Source organism: Larus michahellis, chromosome 5 (genome assembly GCF_964199755.1).
Source record: "Larus michahellis chromosome 5, bLarMic1.1, whole genome shotgun sequence".
NCBI lineage: Eukaryota > Metazoa > Chordata > Aves > Charadriiformes > Laridae > Larus > Larus michahellis.
In genome coordinates, this window is record NC_133900.1 from 70199499 (window position 1) to 70223935 (window position 24437).

Here is a 24437-nt window from a genome sequence, read left to right on the forward strand (position 1 = left end):
TCATTGCTTTTCCTTTTTCTTAAAGAAAAAACACACCATACTTTTTGGGCAAAAGCCAGTCACATGCATCAGAGAAGTTCACAGGGAAATCAGTTATCACTTGACATGATACAATGGTAGCTTACAACTTACCAATAGCTATGACTCCAATCAGCTCTCCATTTTGACGTTTTCATTTTAAATTTCCAGGGAATTATAGAAACATATTTCCTAGAAGATTTAAAATAAACAAACAAAACCCAATTAGAAATTAATAGAAAACCCTACAGCTAACCTACTACTTCAAAATTTGTTAAGCAGACAAAAGCAATTCACAGGAGATAAGAATGCACTGTAAAGTTTAGTTAAGCAGGCTACATCTCTTGCATTTGCAAAATAAAATCTGCATCCTTTCAACATGTGGCAAGAGGCCATCGATTTTATTTTTCATTTTACTTTCATTGTACACATAAATGTTTAGGCCATGGCTTACACAAAACAAAGAAGGACATCAAGACAGAGTTACACTGTAACATTAATTAGAGATTGGAACAAAAATTAAATGGAAGAATCTACCTGGTAATTAATAATGACAGCTATATCAAATAAGAACAGAATTAAGGTAAAAAGAGACACCAGACGACCCCAGTAAAAGGTTGCCTAAAAATAGGAAAACACAATGACTCATTCTTCATAAGCTTGATTATTTACTCCACCTAAAGTACTGACAGCACCTTTTAACAGATGCACAGAAACATTCTCAACTCTTTGCAACAGTATAATAAGATTGAATAGGGCTATAAATCTCCAAAATGCCCACACAAACATTAAGCTATGAGAAGGATATGAAATGGTAGCATACAGGACAGGTTAAGTGACTTGCTGTAGGGCAACAGAGCAATACAATGAATCAAGGGTTCCCAGGCTCTACTTAGCTATGAGTCACATCAGATATCGGGTGCATTCAATGCACTTCAATTTGCATTTAGTTTTCAGTCATATTTCAGGCTTTTAATCGAAAATCTTCCAAATATCTCCTATGGGTCAGACATCACGCATTGTTGTCTTCTTGACTTTGTAGGCCAACAGCAACGATGAAAATATACAGCCAAGGGTACTTTGAAACCTGAAAGCTAGCAGTGGAATTTTATAAGAACTTTTCAGAGTTTACCCACAAATTCTGAAAAGTATAATTGTAAGGAATATATATGCAAGGATAGTGTACCAAAACCAGCAGCAAGAGCAATGACCATGAAATTGCCTTGTACTGTTCCTCCCCATCCCTGCTACCTATGGATGCTGAATTCAGGAATGAACTGCCTTGGCATAGATCCTAGGAGAATTCTACTGAAAGGGATCTCAAGGCCAGTAAAAACCTCATTCTCTTACAAGAAAAGCCTTGCAGGTTTCAAGAACGGAGCAACCAAAACTCTGCCTGGATTTGGGGCTTGTAATATAAGCTGCACCAAGACTTCTCAAGTTATTGTCACTCAAGCAGAGAGTTGCCAAGAATGAAACAAAGCACATGGCCCAAACTCTAAAATTCACAGCAAAATACATTGCCCGTTTCACATAAATTAGCTCAACTTGGTAATTAATATTCATTACAGGTTTGCAAGCACACACAGGTCCACATGGGCATATGCCCACATTCTACTCACTACAAGAAACACAGAAAATATTAATATTTTTAAAGGACAAAAAGCACCTGCATTGTTTCATTCTAATTCTGTCATTATCTCATGAATTTATCTGTGTCTCTAAATTCTTAATAGAAAACATTTTGCTGAATTTTCCATTTAGCCTGGAGCACACATATCTGAAAGAACAATAGCTTTAGCAATACCTAGAATATTATTGCAATGCCAGAGGCATTCCTTAAATTTCAAAGTTCGTGAAAATCTGAAGGAGAAATTTCTGACAAACATACAGACAAGGGCTCAGACAGGGCTCTGAGGAACCTGATCTAGTTGAAGATGTCCCTGCTCATTGCAGGGGAGGTTGGACTAGATGACCTTTAAAGGTCCCTTCCAACCCAAACTATTCTATGATTCTATGATACAGTAAAGGTAAAGTTCTACTTGATACTATAAATATTCTGGCTCCCAGCACAGAAAAAAAGAATTCCCATAATGCTGCACATTTGAAAATTTTCTGATTTTATTGTTGTTGTTTAAAGTACAAACACTTCACATGAGTCCTAATCCACTGTTGCAGGCAAGCTCATGGTCACTTTAAGCAGGTTAGCATTCCAGTTCAGCTCAAGGGGATGAGCATACTACTCAAGTGATTTGTTTGATCACTGTCTAAATTAAAAATTCACAATGGCACGAAAAGGAGGTTGTTATATTTCCACATTATTTGCAGTAGACAGCCTACACCCTGTGTGGGCACCTGAAGAAACCACTCGCAAAGTGTCGTTTTACTATTCCAGGATCAAGACATTTAAACCAAACCTTTCAAGCAGTCAATGGAGTACAATCTGAAAGGTAGGATTGGTTTTTTTACATTTTTTTTATTCTACTTGTTTAGGTTTAAAACTTAATGGCCATCGTAAGTTTTAACTTCAATTGTAACTTCAGCACTCCACAACGGAGAACATGACGAGATTATTTTTCTCTCTGTGGTACTCCACCATATTTTCTAATGATGATGCTTTGCTGCTATTAGCACTGGTAACAGAACAGGTTCTGAACTGTGTTTCTTTCCAACCCCTAATATTTCTGTTGTAACAAATAAAATCTTGCCAGTTTCCACTCTGAAGTTTAGAAAAAGATACACTGACTCATTCACTTAACACAGGTGAAAAATAGAAGGAGAAAATGGTACAGGAAGAACAAGCTAAGGCAAGGGCAGAAAGAAGGAGGGGGACTTGGGGAAGAAGAACAAATTGGAACACATAAGGACTGATCTGGCTGGAGAGGGAGAGCACACTGACTTCTAACGTTTCCCTTACAAAGAGCTGCAGGTTATTCCATTACATGGTCAAACGCAATATCCTGACAATTTTAAGAAAGCCCCTTGATCCATTTGTTGTTTGGTTTTGGTTTGGGTTGGGTTTTTTTTTACAGAAGAGAATCATTGACTCATACTATCTGCTTACAGCTTTATCCAATTTTCTTTGTATCAAGAAAGGCTGATGTCCTGAGCAGTAAAATACCACCACAATACCTGCCACTAGCAATATTTCGGATGATACAAACAAATCAGAAGCATTTGAAATATTCAGGGCAAGATGATTTTTGGGGACACAAAGCTAGAATTGAATACCACAGCTGAGATCACATATCCTACCCTGGCCTCAATCCTGCCTAAAGGCATATATGCAAAAAACTCCAATACCTATTTGAAGCAATCTCCATCGACATTCGAGCCTACTTTCAGAATCTTGCTCCCTGAAGTAAAAATGTATGGCATATTTAAAGGATAAAGGCCTCCTAAACTCCAGCAGTGTCTCTGCCCACTTCCAAAGACTCAACAGCGGAAAAAAACCAAACAAGCAAACAAAGAAGCACTGAGCCTATCCACAAAACTGATGTGCAAACAAAAAAAAGTTTCCAATAAGCTAGAATGGCAGAATTACATGAGTTAACTTGTACCACTTAGTGCACTTACACTTAATTGTTGTTTTCATAGGTTCTATTATTTTCTTACTTTAACTTACAAGAATTTTACAACTAAAACATATGTAGTCTCCACATTCTCTCCTTTCCCGTCTTCCTCTGTTCACAAAGTGTTTCCCAGATCATGTCAATATTCAAAGTCTTTCAACAGCATTTTTTAAAGATTCTGCTATCTGTAGCCACCAAATCGCTGCAGAAGGCAAATAAATTGTTTCTGGGTTTTCACTGCTGAGCAGAACTCACAGGAAAATGCAAGAGGCAACAGCTTCCCGCAGATGAAGGATCAACGGAGAGCTCGATTCCATAGCAGTGTACAGTGTGTTGCTATGCTGCAAGCTAGTGGCAGCTATGTGACAGTGTACACGGCATAATCACATAACATAGCTGGGAACCAGTCTGGCTTCCCAAATTCTTCTCACAGACTAAATCCTGTAGCAGTAGGATTGTAGCCTTCATGCCCACTGTCTGATATTTTCTGTTTCCTAATGTCCCAAGCAGGATTTCTCATTGATATCAGCATCCATAAAACTGATACAATAAAAATTAAATTATTCCAGAAGGTTACAAAAATAACTTTTTATATATTCATATTATATATAAAAGTAAATATTCAGTTGAGAAACAATCCATATCTAGAAAATACTTTTTTATTTAAGCAGGCTCATAGTCTTCAGCTGATTCTGCAAATGGAAGTCTAAGGAAAAGTGACTTTGGAGCCAGAAGACAGAAAACAAGCAGCTCCGCAGCCAGTAAAGCTGACATATAAAATTCAAGTCAAAGGATTTGTTTGCTTTCCTGTCAGTTCTGCAAAGAAAATCGAACTGTGCAGTTTCTGGCTTATTCAGCCCCAGAGTATTAAATATTCTGAAAGGCAGATTCTGTTCTTATTTGCATTCTCCCAGTCCCCTCTGGTGAGGGTGCAGCAAACTAAGGCCACATACATGGCCAGGAGAGAATCTGCTTTGTATTCACGCTGCCATGTGTACCCTGCATTGCTACAGGATCTTAGGGACTGCCATACCAGTTCAAACCAGTGACCTGAGTGATCAGCAATACCCCGGTTTTCAGCTCAGTTTAGTGCTACTTCATCTTTAAGTCACACATGGGTATTGAGATCCCCCAACTATGCCTCATTAGGCACTCCAATTCATCAGTTTGCTCAGCAGCATCTCATACGCAGCCAAAAAGGGACATAGCCAAAAGTAAATCTGTCAAGGGCTGGATGCAGCTGCAGACCCTGACATGTTGATGTTTTCTTCAAATGTACCTTTCTGGCGTCAGCATCTGCCCTTCCTCAAAGTCAGCTGAAATTTCAATCTGATCTTTCACCAGAGACAGCAACATCTTTCAACTATTGCTATCATTAACGGATGTCTTTGACCTCTTAGAAAATGTTGAATTTTCTCAGTCTTCAAAATTTACTAAAGCCTTTAATATATTGATGGATCAAGCAGCATGCTTCTATCCTCTCTCTCTACTCTTTGAGACCTAAATTTATTGAGTCCTGTGAAGTTATTAAGTCCTTCTTCATTACCTCATCTTTCAACCAAAGGTTGAAATCTCACTTCTTCATCTAGCCCTGTAGACAGAACTAGAAGCACCTGTAAGAAAGCTATCAAAAGACCTTTAGTTTTTCTCATTTCCTTAATATTTTAAGGATAGCTCTGAGACACCTACTGGGGAGAACAAAAAAGTCACCAGATTTTGTATGTAGCTTTTATGCCAGGAGAAAAGACTCAACCATTAGGAAAAAAGAAAGCATAAAGAATAACAACATACATATAAAAACCTCAGCGTTTCGAGTGAAATAGACAGCTAGTCAGAAATTAGTCAATGGATGGACTCATCAAGATTTTTGTTGATGCAAACCGAAATGTCTCCACCTATTTCTGTGTATGACCGTTTCTCAAGTAGGCACACAGAATATGGATGCACCCAGTATAAAAGGCTTGCGGTCTTCAGGATGCTCAGACCAGGCCACTGAACAGGGTTGAAATTACAGAATATCACTGAACCAAGATAGAGCAGTTCAAACTTAGGTTTGATCCTCCAGCCAATATGACATAGGACAAGCATTAGGTAACACCTTAAAGTACAGATATTTCTAGCAGGAACTAGGAAGCAGCCTCTTGTGAAGGTACAGAATAAGAACTATACGAGAAGACAGGGAGCAGAGAAGTATTTTGGAATATTCAAATATTTCAGAAACTATTAGGAGCAAATAACAGCTTTTAACAGCTACACGAAAATGATGTGAACATGTAACTGAATTTCCAAATTATAGCTTTTATTTTTACTGCAACATCTTTATAAGCTACCTCCTATTCTAAAATTAACATTAAAAAATGGAAGTTGGGCATTTATGGCATTCATCAATAGTCATGCACTTCTCCTTCAGCAACCTCATGCAACAAAATCAAACAAGTTCTCTGTCTTCCTACTATTCCCTTGAGAAGTCCCTGAGGCATAAGACCAACGACTCTTTGAAATCCACAATCAAAACTTCAGTAGTTGTGTTTCAAAGCTGGGGAGAAAATAATGAGACAATTTTACCAACATGAAAACTGTTTGGACTACCATGGACCTATTCCCTATGTAAGACCTTTTTATTTATCTATACATATATGTGCATGACACCTGAGGAGAGGTACATTTATAAGTACCTAAGGAGACGTAAACGCATATAGAAATACAACCTTACAACCTAACTTGCCATGTCATTTCTTTACCATAAAAATTACGGCACAAAAATGACAAGCCACTTCCTCTAGCTGAATCTGAGCTGACCTGCAAGACTGAACAAATGAGGCAAATGAGTCACATTTTTCTCTTGAAAAGATTTGCTGTGTCATATATATGATGCACAGGAACTTTGCACTGTCCTCAGGGAAGTCACAAATCAGCTTCCAATGCTCAGTTTCTAACCATACCACTGCTATGCCAGTAGGACCCAGATTCTCTCTGGTGTAACGTCTAGCCAGCAGAAAAAGAAGTTATCCATATGGACAACCTGTCCTCAGACCCCATTCAAGCTTTGATTTCACTGAGCCCAGGCCAATCTATCTGTTGCGTATCACACAAATGTATATCATTCAGTCAGGATAGAACCTTTTAAGTAGAGTCAGGAAAAAGGGCATTTTAAAGGATTTCTTATTCCAACTCCTTTTTTAATCGTGTTCACTCTTTTAGCATCCTGGTGACACTTGGGTGAATTTTAAGTGCCCAAGCCCAAAACCGAAATCCACACCACTCTCTGTAAGTCCACAGACACTGCATTTCCACCAAGGTGTCTAGCTGACTAAAGCTGTTTTGATAGACATACCAGAGCTCCTACCATCTTGACAGGTCTCAGCAAAATATCTCCTACCAAGCTCATCTGGGAATTGTAAAATAAGCAGATTATTTGTATTAGGAATCAGGAAAGGCTGTCCAGCCAAATACATGATAGAACAGGGAGTCTAAGTTAAGAGCAATGATTTATAATCAAATATCCACATGCGTCTAAGCCAGGAGGGACAAGGCACAAGTCTGCTGAGAGCTTAGGAAGCCCCTTGCCCCAGAGTGTGACTATACCCAATTTCCTGTGGCCTGAAACCACATGGTGGTGTTGAGGCTCCAAAGCCTGGCAGGTGCATGAAGGCCACATCATCTCACACAGACTTAGAGTACAATGTTCAACCTAAAACACAGCAGCCACAGCAACTCTCAGCCAAAACCACAGGAGAAGCGGTGATTATTTTACCTAGTATTCAAAGGGTTAGAGAATTCCCTCTTAAATTAGGAGCCCTGGTTCAGTTTGACCCTCAGCCTCAAAGCCATGTCTCACACCTATCAAAGTCACATCCTCATGTGCTGCTGAAGCCCGAAGACTGCTGAAGCCACCACTGGGAAGGGAGCTGTTCCAGGCAAAGCGTAAGGAAAGGATCCTGTGAATTGTAGCCCCATGGCAGCATTATCTCAGCTCTTAAACTCTGGGGCTCTTTCTATGTTTTAAAAACACATTGGATAAAACCAAGGTTTTTCAGACCAAGAGTTGGAACCCAAGAACCCATTCTCCAAAGTGCAAAGTTGGACAAGGTTGCAATGAGACACTTTAACCTCCCAAAGGAGATGAGATTTCAGATACAGTCCTTCTTTGTAACATAAAGATAGCTATTTTGAGGCTCCAGCTGTGTTCCCAAACACAGATCCCCACTTGGGCCTAGCCTAACACAATTACTGAATCAAATATAGTTTCTCTGCTGATTGCTTCTTTCACACGTACATGACCATCTGTTTATCATATCCTTTTTTTTTTTTTGCTTTGTCACACATTTAGACCATGCATCCCCCTTGGAAAGCAGTGCATTTCTATGTTTGCCTGTGTGTAATGTGGCCTTAAACACGATTCAGCGTTTTATGCCCCACCAGAGTATAAGCTATTCTATTTTAGAGAATTAACAATTTTAAAGGACAGGAAATAACTCCAGTAACTTAAACACCAGACAGTGAAGTAAGTTTGGGAAGACCAGATGTAGAGAATAAGCTTGGCTGAAGAGGAAATGAGTGGTTTTATGCTACAAGCTATATTTGTTTTTCCTTTGAGCAAACTGGCTAATGATTGTGAGAGTTTTACCCTTTGCCCCACTCTTCCTTTTAATCATCAAAAATAAAACAAACACTTTGTATGGTAAATAATGGGGGTAGGGAAATGTTCTGTGACCTAGTGCTATGAGTGATGAGGAACTAGTCAGAGACAATGCATTTCCTCTTAAAAATCTTATAAATATTTAAAATCAATTGCAAAGAGCATAACAGGAAAAATGGACACATTCAGATCACCTCCAAGTTGTAACCCATGTGCCCTCTGGGGCACTCACATATGGGCCTCACAAATAGGTCTGCCATCCCTGTGAGCTGGCCTTACTTTCTCAGAGGCGCTTACAAAAAAGCCTACAGCTACCAGAGACATTAGTCAGTGAATGAAATAGTACAAAAATGACTTTAAAATAAAAAACATTGGCAGAGTGGAAATAGGAATCTATGATGAGAATAAAACATGGGACTTCATATACTGACTAATGCCATCAGGAAGCTACTAGGGGTAAGTGGAAGGTCTGGCTGACCTTACTGATTGCAGAAGAAGGACATTTTGAGGAGGAGCTAGCAGGACTTAACATAGCTATGCATATTATTACGTATTTTGGAAGATCAGCTTAGGCAATAACCAACAGTTACAACTCAAAACAAAACACCTTTTGTAAAACTGATAGCATCTACTTTTCATTACCTTTCCCTTCCGCCAGCACACCTGCAAACAACAAATGCAGGTGTGCTCAAGCTGAACTGGCAACACTCAAGCTTCCCTGCCTTGAGACCTGCCATCACTGCATCTTAGTTTGGTGCAAAACAGCTGCATGAAAAAACAAGAAGGTGAAGAGGCAAGGTGGGAGCAGAAATACCATCAGGATATGATAAAAACATAGCTAGATGCCTGCGGGCAGGGGGAGAGAGCAGCTGTAAAGAAGGGGAGCAGATTCTAATGCATTTTCACCAATTCAGACGCTCCGCATTCCAGGTAAAGTATTTGCACTGGCATATGACAGCCAGTAGTTATTGCCATTGCCAACGATAGTGGTATAGTTTCCTGGTATTACAATTACACATATGTAAAATAATTAGCAAGTATTTTTCTAATATCAGCAGAATCAACCTAAATCTGACCTTTTCTCAGCTCTTTGAGTGAGAATATGAATGTAAGCAGATATTTCCATTACTCTGAGCAACCTGACTGCCAGAGTCTTTTCTCATCAGATTGTAGCTGGACATCACGCTGGCAGGATTCTTTTCCCCAGCGTTGAGAAATGCCACAGCACACACCCACAATTAGAAGACATAATTGACTCCTGCCCAGTAGACATACTTCTCAGCTGGGAGACTGCACTCTCCCTTGGATGCTGTTATGAATAATCCAAAGGTATAATATGCAGTTTGTACTATTTCATGTACCTAGTAATTAGTGTTGACTGCTAATGTTGTGATCCTGGGACAAAGAGCACAGTAAGCGCAAATTTTTGTCAATTATTATTATTGCAAATTTCCTGGATAAACACTTAATAGACACACACATTTTCAGATGATGCCACACAGATAGAGGTTAAAATCATGATAACATTACTCCCCCTGGTTATTTGGTGAGTAGGCTGTGGTTAGCTGATCATAGAATAGTTTGGGTTAGAACGGACCTTTAAAAGTCATCTAGTGCAACCCCCCTGCAATGACCAAGGACACCTTCAACTAGATCAGGTTGCTCAGAGCCCTGTCCAGCCTGACCTTGAACGTTTTCACAAATGAGGTATCTACAACCTCTCTGTGAAACCAGTGTTTCACCACCCTCACTGTGAAAAATTTCTTCCTTATATCTAGTGTAAATCTACCCCCTTTTAGTTTAAAGCCATTACCCCTTGTCCTATCACAACAGGGCCTGCTAAAATGTTTGTCCCCATCTTTCCTGTAGGCCCCCTTTAAGTACTGAAAGGCCACAATGAGGCCTCCCTGGAGCCTTCTCTTCTCCAGGCTGAACAATCATAACTCCCTCAGCCTGTCCTCACAGCAGAGGTGCTCCAGCCCTCTGACCATTTTTGTGGCCCTCCTCTGGACCCACTCCAACAGGTCCATGTCTTTCCTGTGCTGAGGGTTCCAGAGCTGGATGCAGTACTTCAGGTGGGGTCTCACTCAAGCAGAGAAAAGGGGCAGAATCACCTCCCTTGACTTGCTGGCCACGCTTCTTTTGATGCTGTATTGATGGTTCATAGGGCAAGCATAGTGTTTGTGATTTGGGTGTTTCATATTAAATCACTTTGCTCTGTAGTCTCCTGAATAGTGTAGGGTTCAGCTAATTGGAAACAATTCTGTGTTGGTGTCACTTGGCTTGCTTTTTCCCTTGCTACAACTGCTCGCATACCTTTGTCATTTAAGGATTCTGTTATCCTGTCACGTGCTACCTTGACAAAGGAAAAACATGTTGTGATATCAGAGATACTTCCTCAGTAACAAAAGAACTAGTCTATGTCAGAATACAAAGCATCAATGAAGCCATATGAAGCCAGAACTGAGTCAGTCCTATAAATTCCCAGATAACAAGCAACACGTGCTTCTGAGGCATGAAAATATCCAGTTTTTTGATACCCGCCCTGGTTGAAGACACTTTTCTCTCTTGTAAAAACTACCAGTCTAAATTAGTTTCATGGCTTCATTGGGAAGAAGCATAAATGAATGCTAAATCCCTACACACAGAACCAACCCCAAAATTCATGCCTTGAATAGCCTACCAAATACATCAAATTCTTCCCTCACCGAAGCAAACAGCCATTGTCTGTACATAGTGCCAGTGTGTAATATTACCCAGAAGTTTGACACTTCAGTCACAGAAACAAATAAAGAATCAGGCCACTGCCTTGAACAACGTATAATCCATGGGCTCAATTCAGTCTGGCCAGGGAGAAAATAAGGGAAAGAATCATCTTCAAAAAATACATAAATATTCTTCTCAACAGATGAAGATAGTCTGAAAAGGAATTATTTGCATTCACACAATGATGCATTTATCTGTGATAAACAGGGGATCTGATCTGGAAAGCAACAAGCAGAGAGTGGCAATGGGAGTCAGCCGAAGCTGACTGCCACAATCACCACTGTAATTAGGCAGTGGCTGAAGTTTTGTATGAGTCTTTGATGGGTCCCTCCATGTCAACTTCTCTTCACAGTTAGCTGTACTAGAGATGCATGCAAGCTGTTCAGTAGACAAATAAGGCCTCAATGAAGAATAAAAGTGACTGGTAGACCTGTGCAGCTCCCCAGCTTTGTTTGTAAAGTAAATGGAAAGAGCACATTTGAGGGGGAGGAGTAACAAGGGGAAGGACAAGGCAATGATAACCTTGGCATTAACCTTGTGCTGGCAGGATAGCATAAGGCTCTTTCTGGCAGACACACTGACACTCCAAACTTCCAAATATAGAGCCTGCCTTCCTCAAAACAGGAGGGTAAACCAAGCTGCACCAGGAAAAACACTTCCACAGTTCCCATTTCTCACAGAGCAATGCAGACAGCAGGGACTACAGGGTGCCTCAGAGCCAATCCACAGATCATACTCCATCAGCAGGATGGCACAGCCAGGTGTTCTCACTAGGGCTGGGCTGCATGATGGCTGAAGCGTGGAAACAACATTTCAGTGCTGCACTTTAAGAAAGTGTGAACAAAGAGTCCGAAGTCATTTCAGCTACAAAAAAACAGACAAAAAGAGCCTGTGAGGTTGGATCCACTTCCTATAAGGGAGCATATTACGGTATTTCCTTGGGTTAGTTCATTTCCTTTAGATTATATGACCATTCAGTTGTTCCCTGAAGCACTTTTAAAACAAATTTCCAGACTAAGAATCAGTCAGAAAAAAAGGAATGTAGACAGATTTTAGTCCAGATTTAAGTATGGGTCTCAATGCAGAGTTAAACACAGACTTGTTATCAAATTGTTGCCTCTGTAACAACTACACTAAGACAGCAGTTGCCAAAGATTCTATAGACTCCATGAAAGAGATCAGGCATTCTATGCTGCTTTAATTTTCACAATTTTTTTTTTGGTTCTCACCTATACGCTAAATGTGAATGTTCCAGACAAACTGGGCTGTAATTTTCAGGTACAGGAGTAGAACTGGTCTGGACTTTTGTGGGAAAGTAATTTGTTTTCAAAAGACATTTATCTGTGAGCTACAGAGGTTTTATCAGCGTTGTTAGTCTCCACAGAGCATTAGTAGGAAAGGATTCTGGGCCCAGGATGGTGGGGATTTTTTCCTCTCTCTCTCTCTTAAGGCCTCTGGCCTCATAATAATAACTAAGGACAGAAAAAAACCCAAAGGATTTGAAGTGTTCTCTGTATTGTAAGCAAAGTGAGACAGTTCTTATAGATTATATTCATCCAATAGTAGTCACTATCCTGCACAGTACATGGATAATGAAGTTATGTTCCTGCTGTTTCTTTCTTTACAACCTTTTCCCCGTTATACTCTCTCTACTACAGGCTGGTGATTTTCTTTTACTGTATGTTTACTAGTTTTCTAAATTTCTAAATATAGTTCTTCTCAGCTCTACCATCTGTCCCACAATCTTTCGATGCTTCTTTTATATTATCTGTCATCCAGATCAATTCTTCCTCTGCCTCCACCCCTCAGTAACACATTGCACTTCCCTCCTCCAACCTAGACACACCTGACCCTTTCTCAAACCTTGGCACATGCTGAGGACAGCCTCTGAAATCTTCTGAGAGGTGTGAATGCCTACTCAGCACGGAAAGCAAACCGCACCTCCCACTAGGAGAAGCTTGCCAACTGCTAGAGCTCTCTAAGGTTATTCCCACCCCAAATTCTTTATATTCCCTCTGTACACATTTCTCTGCAGACACCTTCTCTTCCCACATTTGCTTCTGTGAATATGTCTCCTTGCTGGTTAGCTTTTGGTATCTATGACACCTCGCTAGCAAAAAAGAACCCCACTAAATAAATTGTGTTTGTGTTAGCAGTGAGGCTGACAGGCTTAATTTTGATGAGCATCGGTTTGAGTCCATTGCAGAGTCTGGTAGCTCAAGCCGTTACCCTGAGAATGGACAGGTTTCACTGAGGAGCGCAAAGCATAGCAGACTGATGGGGAAGACACCAACAGGGTCTAGTCCAAAAGGTACCTCTACTGGAAAAAGTGAGCAGAAAGAGGTGTCCCAGGCTCCTGGGAGATGCATCATTCAGACTCAGCAGCCCAGATAATACACACATGGAAAAAAAAACCCAACTCCTTACTTTGTAATCCAGAGAGGGAAAGGATGAAGGAGAGTGAAAACCAAAAAAAAAAACCAGCTAAAGCTCATAAAACACCAGGGTGTGAGGGAGGAAAAACCCAAACAAACAAAACAACTGGCTTAAAAAGAATGACCCAGATCAAAAAGCACCAAGCCAGAGTTTAACAATTTGAGACCTAGTAAAAAAGCTATTTTAATATGCTCTCCCCTCACCTTTCTGCCTCTGCTCCTGGAGGGGTTTTAAGAAATAAAATTAATAAAAAAAATTCAAGACAGAAGAAAAAACACACCATGAACAAAAATAAGATTGTCTTTTTTCTGTTTCTATGTAAACTTCCAAGAATATCAAGGAAAGGCTGTCAAGCTATTTTTATGTCTCCAAAATATTTCTCCTTCCTTTTTCATGACATTATCTTTCATTTGCCTTTTGTTTATTCATAACACAGCTACTGTTTAAATAGACAATAGAAGCTATGTTATTACATAATTTAAAATGAGATATGTTGTGTTTCTTAAATCTGATAAAGCAAAGCAAACTTCCCTCAAAGCACACTATGGCTTGTAATGCAAAGTTAAGTTTCTGGAGTCAGATACTATTCTTGTTACCCTCAGAAAGGTCTCACACTTTAAGAAAAGTCCCATTTCATTCTCTTTGCAGGTGCCACCATAAAAATATTTTTATTATAAATCAAATAAAAACAGACTCCCCTTTTTCAGCATTTGTTTCACTGATGGGATTAGCGTTCTGCTCTCCTCATATTAAGTCTAATTACTACCTCTTTAATAACTGTAGTAGGATTTTTTTCCCAACTGATTTTAAAATAGTTGCTCTTCTATATCATTTCCTTTTAAAGGAAGAAATTCACTCTTTTATAACATCAGGTCTTCCTGGTCTCTCTGTGAACACTCATTTAATATATTGCAAGGACACTGTAGCTAGATTATCTTCTGCATGGCCAACTGCCTGGGGGAAACACACACGGAGTTGGGCCTCTTTCCTGTCTTTCACTGAAGAAAACCATCATTACTGTAATTGAAGCAAGTACTGACACTGAATATGCAAACCACAAGGCTATCCTACTCTTTCACGCTGCAAGAATCTGATTATTTTGTAGAAACTGGTACAAGCTCAACCTCAGAAACAAGCTTCTGAAGATTCAATAGCTACTCAAAGCTGTAAAGTGAAAGTTCAAAATTAAGCAGAGTTAAAAAAAAAAAAAAAAATTCTGGGCCTCCCTCATTCCTCTCACCAGAACAGCTCCATCTCCTTCCTGTAAATGCTCCAAGTGTTCCAGTGCATATCTTGAAAAAAAAAAAAAATCCCTACTTAGTATGGATTTTAGTAGAGCTTTAACACCAGATGATGTGTTAGTGTTCAGGATTAAATGACTGCATAATAACTAGTGACAGAAATTTACAGGCCTTCAGGAATTTCATGATTGAGAAATAATGATGTCTAGGATTACTGGCAGCTTGATCTGAATTCTGAGGACCTAAATATTAAGGCCAAGCATTTTACTACCGATTTAGTGAGGCAGCCTTTTTTGCGGGGTGGAATTAGTTTTTTGCAAGGGAGCATTCCACATCACATCATGTTCATCTGAAATTAACTAATCAATTTAGCAGCATAGAATATGTAAGAGAATAAATGTTTTATAAACATAAAACATAAACATATGAACATAAAAGGATGCAATGTTTCTAAACTCTATATCAGAAAACACATCAATATCCATTGCTTGAGCTCTCTAACCATTTTTTTGTTGCAAGTCTGCAGCATGTGCTTGACTCAAACTGCTCCAGACAGGAGTTTGTTAATGCTACTTATTCATTAATTGAACTACAAACATCACACAATACAAAAGTCTTTAGAGCAAGGTACCTAAACCAAGATAAGTAGAATTAAAACATGCCTTTTCATGCTATAAAAGCAATTTGTTCCCCAGTAATCTTTTCCAACTTGACTTGAAAGATTATTATACGTGTGAAAGAAAAGTGCAAGGGAAAAAAAACAAACAAACCAGTGTTCAGACAATGACATTGGAAAACCATATTCCTATTTCAGGGATGTGAAATAATTTATAAGATAACATAAAGTATTTTCCATATGTAATAGTTTATTCATGCCAGAGGACAGATCCAATTGTAACTAATCAGTGGAAAAGCTTAACACAGTAGCTGCAGAGATAATTCAAACAGTAACTCTAATTAAAAAAAACACAACACAAAACAAAAAAAACACAGCCAGGAAAGTGCTTCCTATGAAAACAACAACAGCAATTTTCATTTATAATTGCCTTGTAGGACAACCACAAGCATCTTTACAACAGAAAGGACAGCAATTAGCACTTCCCAATGGTTAAAACATATGAGGAAGATTTTGTGATGTAAAAATCACAAAAAATTATAAATAAAAGCGCTGAGTAGGAAATTTGTCAGATAAAAGTTTAAACAGAAGCAGCCTGACCTGAAGTGCCCACACCCAGCTAGAAGCACTATCTGTTCTCAGAACTGGTCTGCATACAAACCAGGACTGGTTTCACCAAACCTATTTTAAAGCCAAGCCAAAGGCTGCGTGGGCATGGCAATGACAGCAGTTTCAGTTATCATGATTTAGCAGAGCTGAAATAACATTTGCATAACATTGCCCATGGCACGCACAAGGGATGGTAAGAGTCCGTATAGATAGAGGCTTAACATAAGCCAAGTTACGTTGCCTTTCCCCTGAACAGAGATCACGTGGTGACTTATCTAACATGTGGTAACCTGCCAACCACTGAGACTTGAAGGTTGAATCTATCAACAGCTGGTCAACTTTATGCAGTTTTTGTTCTTTCAGTTTAGAAGCAAGTTTAAGTGAAAACTAAAGGTGTCAGATAGATAAATCAAAAAAAGTGTCCACATCGGCCTTAGCTCAACTGAATTAGCGTCATACCAGTCCTAACTTAAAGAATCGCTATAGCTAATTCAGCTTTTAGTGTGATCAAAGCAAATTGTATTAAGAATTCCTCATTGACTGGAAAAGACGGCTACGCCAGCCAGCTCAAATAAGTCCCGTTATCTAGTCAAAACTGTCCAAACGCCTTTCGACTGTAAAGCAACTGCACATAAGGAGGGTCAGCACAAATGACCACCTCACCAGTTACTGCATCCTCTTCAGATGAAAACCCCTGTATCAGAATTCCTGCTATGATGTTGAGGGGTGGGGCACAGTGACACACAGCATGAGATCAGCTGAAATGCAGAAGGGAGAATGCCTTCAAGGAAGAGAGAGAAACAGCACCAAGACAAAGTAAGCAAAGGAGCTGGCTTACAAACCATCCCAACAGGCACTGAGTTACAGCAAGCTGGCTAGTCCTGATAAAAGTTTCTGCTCCAAAACAGTTCATGTGCAAAGATCAAAGGCATAGGTAGGAACAGCTATACCCTAGCTAAAACTGGCTGCTGAATGACTGCAGGCCCTTAGAGGCTCCAGGAATCAGGGGCTTGACATCAAGCATTTTGTTCAGTGCTAACACCAAAGTCAGATTTTGGAGGAAACAAAGTGAGACAATAAGCCCATACAACAGAGAATTTTGATTGTAATTTCTGCTAGCATAATCACTGGTGTGCAGTGCAGGCCATGCCTGGTAAGAATAAATCAATACTACTTTCCCTTGGTGTTTTGTAAATAAATCAATCTAAAAAATACCCTGACCTTGCATCATCAATTTCTGTTTTATGGGAAGTGAGCTGCTGTCCTTAGGCAATGGCAATACTATGTGAGGTTGTAGAACATCTCAAGAGAAAAAGAAAGAGCCCGAATAATGATAGATCAAAGATACTACCTACCTGTCCTGACTTGATTAACTTGAAATAAGATAGCCCCAACCCATAAAGAATAATGTTTTTTCCAGGATTTTAGGATGTTCAGATCTGCATCTTCACTTTAGGTTCAGAATATAAAAGTTCTCAAGGGTCCAAATTAGCAAATTATTTCTTCTCATAATAAAAGACTTTGGCATATGAACCATGTAATAGATAGCTCTTAGCATCTCACTGGGTCAGGCAATGACACACATACACAGAAAGCTTGCAGTATACAGCGATGTAGCAAAATGCAAACACTCCACTAACTCATCGTGGTTTAATCCCAGCCAGCAATTAGGACCATGCAGCCACTCGCTCACTCCACCCCAGGCCCCAGTAGGGTAGGGGGAAGAGGGAGAAGAGGAGGGGAAAGGAAAAAAACATCCTGGGTTGAGATAAACAGTTTAACAGCGCAGTAACAGAAGAGGAAAATAACAATAATAATAATGGTAAAAGAATATACAAAATAAAGTGATACAACACAAGTAGATCTCACCACCCAATGACCAATTGCCCAGCCTGCCCCGAGCAGCGATCATGGATTCCTGCCCCTTGGCCAACCCCCATTTATATACTGAGCATGACATCTATGGTATGCAATATTCCTTTGGCCACCTTGTCCTGTCTATGCTCCCTCTCAGCTTCTATAGGAAGCTGAAAAAGTCCTTGACTAGTGTAAATATTACTTAGCAAGAACTAAAACAATATGTAATATTGACATTCTTCTCATACTAAATCCAAAACACAGCAGCTACTAGAAAGAACATTAACTCTATTCCAGCTGAAACCAGGACACGGCTCTAGTCAAAACCTGAAGAATTTGGCATAGCAAAATGCAGGTGCAACACACTGCATATAATAAAGCCCCAATCCCAGCAATATGTCTGTGTCTAAGAGACAGTTTCACAAAAATGTCACCTCAATGTTCAGTAGCTGTCACAGAGCCAACTGAGTGAGGACAAGTGTTATTAGGAAAGAATAAATCTGTGGTTCCCCACACCCTGGGAACTCTACATCTGTGGTTCCCACACCTCATCTGAGGAGGATGTTGAAATGCAAAAGACCCAGAGAACCACCACAAGGACAATCTATGGATATGAAACAATGTCAGATGGGTACTACTTAAAAAGATGAGGATTCTTCAGACAGCATATCAGAACTGAAGGGGCAGTACAAGACCTGTACTATAGTGACAAGAGGACAATGCTCACCATCTGTTCTAATACAAGAACTAGAAGGCACCAAATACTGCTAGTAAGAACCAGGTTCAAGTCAAAGAAAAGCAGGTGCTTCTTCACACAGGTAAGGTTTGGCTGTAAAGAATGCTGTGGATGCTAGCAGTTTAGTGGAGTTCAGAAGACAACTGGACAAATTCATGGAAGAGAAGTCCATCAACAGCTGCTAAAAAAAAAAAAAATTCAAAAAAAAAAACACAAAAAAAACCCCCAACACGCAAATAACAAAACAAAAAAAAAATCAACAAAAACCCACCAAAAAAACTCAGCAGTACTCTCTGACTCCAAATCATAAAACTGCTTTGGAAAATATTCTGGGTGAACACCACTGTCTGTTTAAGAATTGTTAATTTCTTCCCCGGATTTTTCCCCAACTAAAGGCCACTGTCAATGCAAGATAGCAACCTAAAAAGACCTTAAACTGTACTGCATCCATTCTTGTATAGGCATCTTTCATTTTAGCTAATAAAACCCTTCTAAACATGAGCATCATTTTCAATGCAATTGCCCATACATTAATTTCATAATGCTTCACTCACTTCCCCTCTCCCTTGCCTTCCCTCTCTCTCTTTTCAGATTAAAGAAAATCCAGATGGGGTGCAGGTGCTGCAAAATGATACAAAGGTACAACAGAACAAGAGTTGCTTAGAGTGAATAAAAGAAATGCATTAAAACATGTGTCTGTGCTTCCCTACACCTGTTGCTTAAATTAAGCCTATTTACAAGGCTGGAGTTTTCCCGAAGTTTACGTTATCTTTAAATTCATTCCAGAGCACAGGCATACTGATTTCCTGTGAACGTCCTTTTGATTTACTGTAATTGAGGTCCATTTCTATAATTCTTATCCTACAGAATAAGTGAACTCATCTTTAGCACCTCTTTTCCTTATTTAGGTAGCATGAGTTTCCCTCAGTTTAGCATAACAAGGAGCAGAGACTTTGTCAGATCCCCCCTCTCCTCCTAAGCAATGAAATTGGGCTACAGATCCTTGCTTCCGTCATAGCTTTTAGATTAGTTGTGGGAACAATTCCTACATTAAAAGCCTCCCTGGAGAGGGAGACTAGCTAGTTTTAGAAAGACAACACTTCATCCCTAATTGATGGTTACTCCTTCACTCAGACACATCTCTAGAACAGGTAAGGAAGTGGGAAAGAAAACCGGGACTATGAGAGAAAGAGGAGAGATAAAAACAAGAGAGAGCCTCTGGAAGAAATACGTCAAGGAAAAGTTAGGAGAGAGAGAAAAAAATTGAGTAAGAAAGGAAAAAGGAGGGGATAAAAATAAAAAAAGGACAAAGAGATAAAGACTTGAAAGGAAGAACACCAGGGAAAAAAAAAGGAGGTATTCTAGCAACTACATGAGTACATATTAATTAACAATTTATGTGGCGAATACTTATTGGCTAATATAACCCTCAGAGAAAATAAAAAATAAAGCTGGAAACATGCAACAACCAGGACAAGGTTCTCTGACATCCTCCTTATGCTACTGGTGAATCTGACTACAGGGGTTGGTTATGGTCGATCCCGGGAGAGAGCAGCCCATAGCTCAGTTCAGCAACTTCATTCAGTTTAGCTTATGCTCAGGACTCCACGTAAAGTTTAGTGACACCCGTTCCTCAAGATCTCCAGTTTAAAAAAAAACTTAGCTTAATCCTTTTTCTAATTATACTGATTAACAGCATAATTAACATTTCCTGTACAATTTTTCCTTACTCCAGCTATATTTTTGATCAGGAAGAAGTACAATCACCTGGATGTATTCCTGAAGTAAACAGCTACAAAAACAACGACCAAGGCAGCAATAAATCAAAATTCAAAGAGAATAGTGAAATTCAAGAACATAAAAATGAACTCCAGAAGGATGAGCTAAACAGAACAGAAAATAAAAATCAGGTACATAGCACAAAAGAAAATCTCTGGAACCATGGAGGCAACGATTTTCAAGAGGATGGCGTGAAGTGTGTTGCAAAGCTCAATGTTGCAGTCAATGGTGGCAACTCCTGTGCAGGAGTGCACCCCACGCTCGATCCCAACACAAACCCAGTGACCGAAGCCAGTGACCAGGGAACCTCCAGCCAGTCAGCAGAGTCTGCTTCAGCCAGCAGTAGAGACTTTTACACCAAATCAAATAGGTCTGGCCAAGAACTTGACCTAGAGGCAGGCAGACAGAGGAAGGCAGCCTGCAATGAGCCAAATAGTATTCAAGTTGGGAACTCCCGGTCTGCAGAAGATAGCATCTTTCTCAAAGGAAGCACAATACTGGAGACACAAAACAACGCCATACAACTGCCAGATATTGATTATCCCCAAAATGGCAATCAAACCAGGAACTATGTTGAAAAAGATAGCTTTTCAGTCAATTGTGCACATTCAGACCAAAACTCTGGGCCTTCACCAATACAGGACCAGGACCTTTGTGTAACTCTGCCTTCACCTATGAAGGAAAGCAGTATTGAACCTTTTAAAACTGACTCCACAGGTTTGAGTGAGGGCATTCCTGGTGGTATCACTGCTGTGGCTGTTACCAAAGTAGCACAGGCACCCACACAACCCAACCACAATGACATCAATGGAGAAATTGAGGAGGAAGATGCAGAAGTAGCAGCAGCTCTGGCTGCACTGGAAGCTGCAACTGCAGGGGAAGACCTGGAAGATGACGATGAGTACTAGACGAAGCTTTCTATCTAGTACACTGGGTGAGATCCAGATTTTAGTTCTGGATCTATATGAACACATGTACAGCACATGCGGACAGCTGTTATGAACAGCATATATAAAAGGAATGGGACTAAAGCTCTGTCCCTTCAGCTGTTTTATACAGCCTTTTAATTTCTGCTGCCTGAGGTACAGAAGTGCTCCGTTGGCTAACGGTAATACTCACAGTCTTCTCTATGGGGCCAACCAGGAGTGCAAAGCATCATTTCTTCCACACAGGATATTCTGCTGTATACCCACCTCACCTGGACTCATGGAAACGTTTCCTTTGGTTTTGACCCTCAAGAGGGTCTGTGCACACTGCATGTTCCAGGTTCAGTCAACTTCCATTATTTAAAACACGAACATGAAGTTAGAAACCACAGATTTTCATAATGTTAGCATGAAAAAATAAAACTGACTCAAAGTTCTATAATTTAATGAAGTACGAAATAGGGAAAGCAGCTTGGCTTGCTCTTCACTGTGGTTACGGTTTCATTCCAGGTTAAGCCTAAATCTGTGCACGCGCAGCTGGTGTTAGGGTGATAACCTTATATCTTCCCTGACACCTCCCCTGGACTTTGTTTGATACCCCAAGTGACCTGCTTCAATTCATTAGAACAGCAGAAGCCCAGCCAAATCCAAGACAGTGGGTAACTTTCTGTTGCTTTAATGAGCTGAAGTAGCTCAGGTAGGAATTGCACACACATTATCAGAGGTGCTGGAGAGGGATCAAAACTCAGTCCTACCGGTTTGGATAGATTAAAACTGTTGTGAAACTGCAGACTGAGACTTCTCAACTCTGCTAAATTTTCCAGGCACACATCACTTGCCTTAACAATACAGTTTGCAAACAGATTGCGTCTCAAACTTCCCCAGCAAGCTGTGTTTTGTTTATACACAAACAGCGAGAGCCAGCGTGGACCCATCCCCAGCTCTGCTGCAGTCCTTAAACTTCCAGCAGGAAAGGGAACAAGCTTCCAAGTTGAACTGAGTGTAAGATCTGAAAATATCAGAGATTCATTCCTGGAGTGTTTACTCTCCCTCTCATCTTCAGACCAGTATGTTAACCTTTCTTGTGGGAAGCAAAGGAGATAAAGAACAAATTGGTGCTGCCATTTCATCAAAAGTGGGATCTTAATGGTTGAAATAGAAAGTCCTTGACATTTTATGCTGAAATTTTGTGGTTTCTGAGTCTGTTATGAACTCTTAATAAAATTTTTTAATCATATGAAAAATCAGCTGGTGGCTTTTGTGCTTTATGCATTTTCTGATTATATAACATTTGCATAAAAATCAGTACTATAAGATACACCCTTCCTTAGATACATAGAAAGCACCAACTGTGTATTTGACAACGGCATACGCTGAATCCTAGTCTAACCATTAACACACTTAAGGATCAGAATATTAGGAGGTGGATTTTAAGTAATGTGTAGATATTTAAATTATTTCTGTTTAAATGCATAATTTCTTCTTTCCTCCAAATACTGAAAGACCAAATCCAGATTTCATTTTCTCAAAATACAAATGATATCCCTAAGAGCAATTAAAAAACCTAGTCTTAGCTTCAAAAAAACTAAATTCAGATAGATGAAAGTTATCACATTGTATCTGTAAAATAAAAAGCTTCAGATGTTTTCAAAGTAGTGCAGTACTGTTTATCATTTGATTTCTCTACTACTTTCCTACTTTTGTAGGCCCTTCTAAGCATTGCGTACAATAAACAGTACATACAAGTTTTACATGCATATTTGTGTATCAAAGATTACCATAATACTGAGTGACAGTGGAAGACTATTTGTACATTGCATATTGCTAGTTACGGTTGTACCAGAACACAGAATCATAGAATAGTTCATATTGGAAGAGACCTTTAAAGGTCATCTAGTGCAACCCCCCTGCAATGACCAAGGACATCTTCAACTAGATCAGGTTGCTCAGAGCCCCACCCAACCTGACCTTGAACGTTTCCAGGAATGAGGCATCTACAACCTCTCTGGGAAATCTATTCCACCCTCACGGTAAAGAATTTCTTCCTAAAACCTAATCTAAATCCACCCTCTTTTAGTTTAAAACATTACTCCTTGTCCTATCACAACAGGCCCTACTAAAATGTTTGTCCCCATCTTTCCTGTAGGCCCTCTTCAGATACTGGAAGGCTGCAATAAGGCCTCGCTGGAGCCTTCTCTTCTCCAGGCTGAACCCCAACTCCCTCAGCCTGTCCTCATAGCAGAGGTGCTCCAGCCCTCTGACCATGTTTTTGGCCCTCCTCTGGACTTGCTCCAACAGGCCCATGTCATCCATTCAGGTTGGGGGCCCCAGAGCTGGACGCAGTACTCCAGGTGGGGTCTCATGAGAGCAGAGTAGAGGGGCAGAATCACCTCCCTCGACCTGCTGGCCACGCTGCTTTTGATGCAGCCCAGGATATGGTTGGCTTTCCGGGCTGCAAGTGCACATTGCCTGCTCATGTTAGCTTCTCACCCACCAATACCCACAAGTCCTTCTCAGCAAGGCTGCTCTCAATCCTTTCATCATCCAGCCTGTATTGATATCAGGGGCTGCCCTGACTCAGGTGCAGGACCTTGCACTTGGCATTGTTGAACCTCATCAAGTTTGCACAGGCCCACCTCTCAAGCCTGTCCAGGTCCCTCTGGATGGCATCCCATCCCTCAAGTGTGTTGTCCACACCACTCAGCTTGATGTCATCAGCAAACTTGCTGAGGGTGCACTCGATCCCACTGTCCATGTCATTGATGAAGGTATTGAACAGTACTGGTAGCATATGTCTGCTTTTATATTGTGAGGGCATCACCTGGCCTGACTGTCCCTACCCATTCCCAGGGCTCACCCTCCCTGTCCTGCCCAGGACCCTATGTCAGCCCCCGGGGAGCATCAGACCCTGCCCCAGCTCCCCACAGCCCTGCCCGGCCTGGCCACAGGCCCCACTGAGCTGGGCCTACCTGCAAGCTAACGGCCTGGCCCAGCCATGGCCTGGTCCCACCAGAGACACCTGAAGCCTGGGGCTGGGGTTGCCCCAGTGCCCCCCCTGCTCCTAGGCAGGGGCAGTGGGACAGGCCTCAGCTGCAAGGCCCAGCCCTGCCATCCCTGGGGGAACCTCTGCTGCTCCCCACATCCCAGCCCCAGGGAGCCACCAGCTCCTGCTGCACCATAAACCATGAAAAATTATTTAAGCAAGAAAAAAAAAAAAAGTTAAAGAAAGAAATGCAACACAC

The 24437-nt window shown here is 40.5% G+C and overlaps 1 protein-coding gene across 5 annotated transcripts in view; it reads left to right on the forward strand.

Annotated features, from left to right (window-relative positions):
• The window catches only part of PGCKA1 (PDCD10 and GCKIII kinases associated 1), a 46467-nt gene extending 23919 nt beyond the window's left edge, over nt 1–22548 (forward strand). For 2 of the 5 annotated variants that reach the window (XM_074587785.1, XM_074587784.1), the window contains exons 4-5: nt 19082–19129; nt 20242–22548. In XM_074587785.1, the coding sequence (XP_074443886.1) occupies nt 19082–19129; nt 20242–21177 (984 nt within the window). In that variant the 3' untranslated portion in view covers nt 21178–22548. Of the gene's footprint in view, nt 1–2413; nt 2469–12735; nt 19130–20225 lie in introns of those variants that run through there. The other 3 variants (XM_074587786.1, XM_074587787.1, XM_074587782.1) reach the window with 3 other exon arrangements.
• Nucleotides 22549–24437: the final 1889 nt, after the last annotated feature.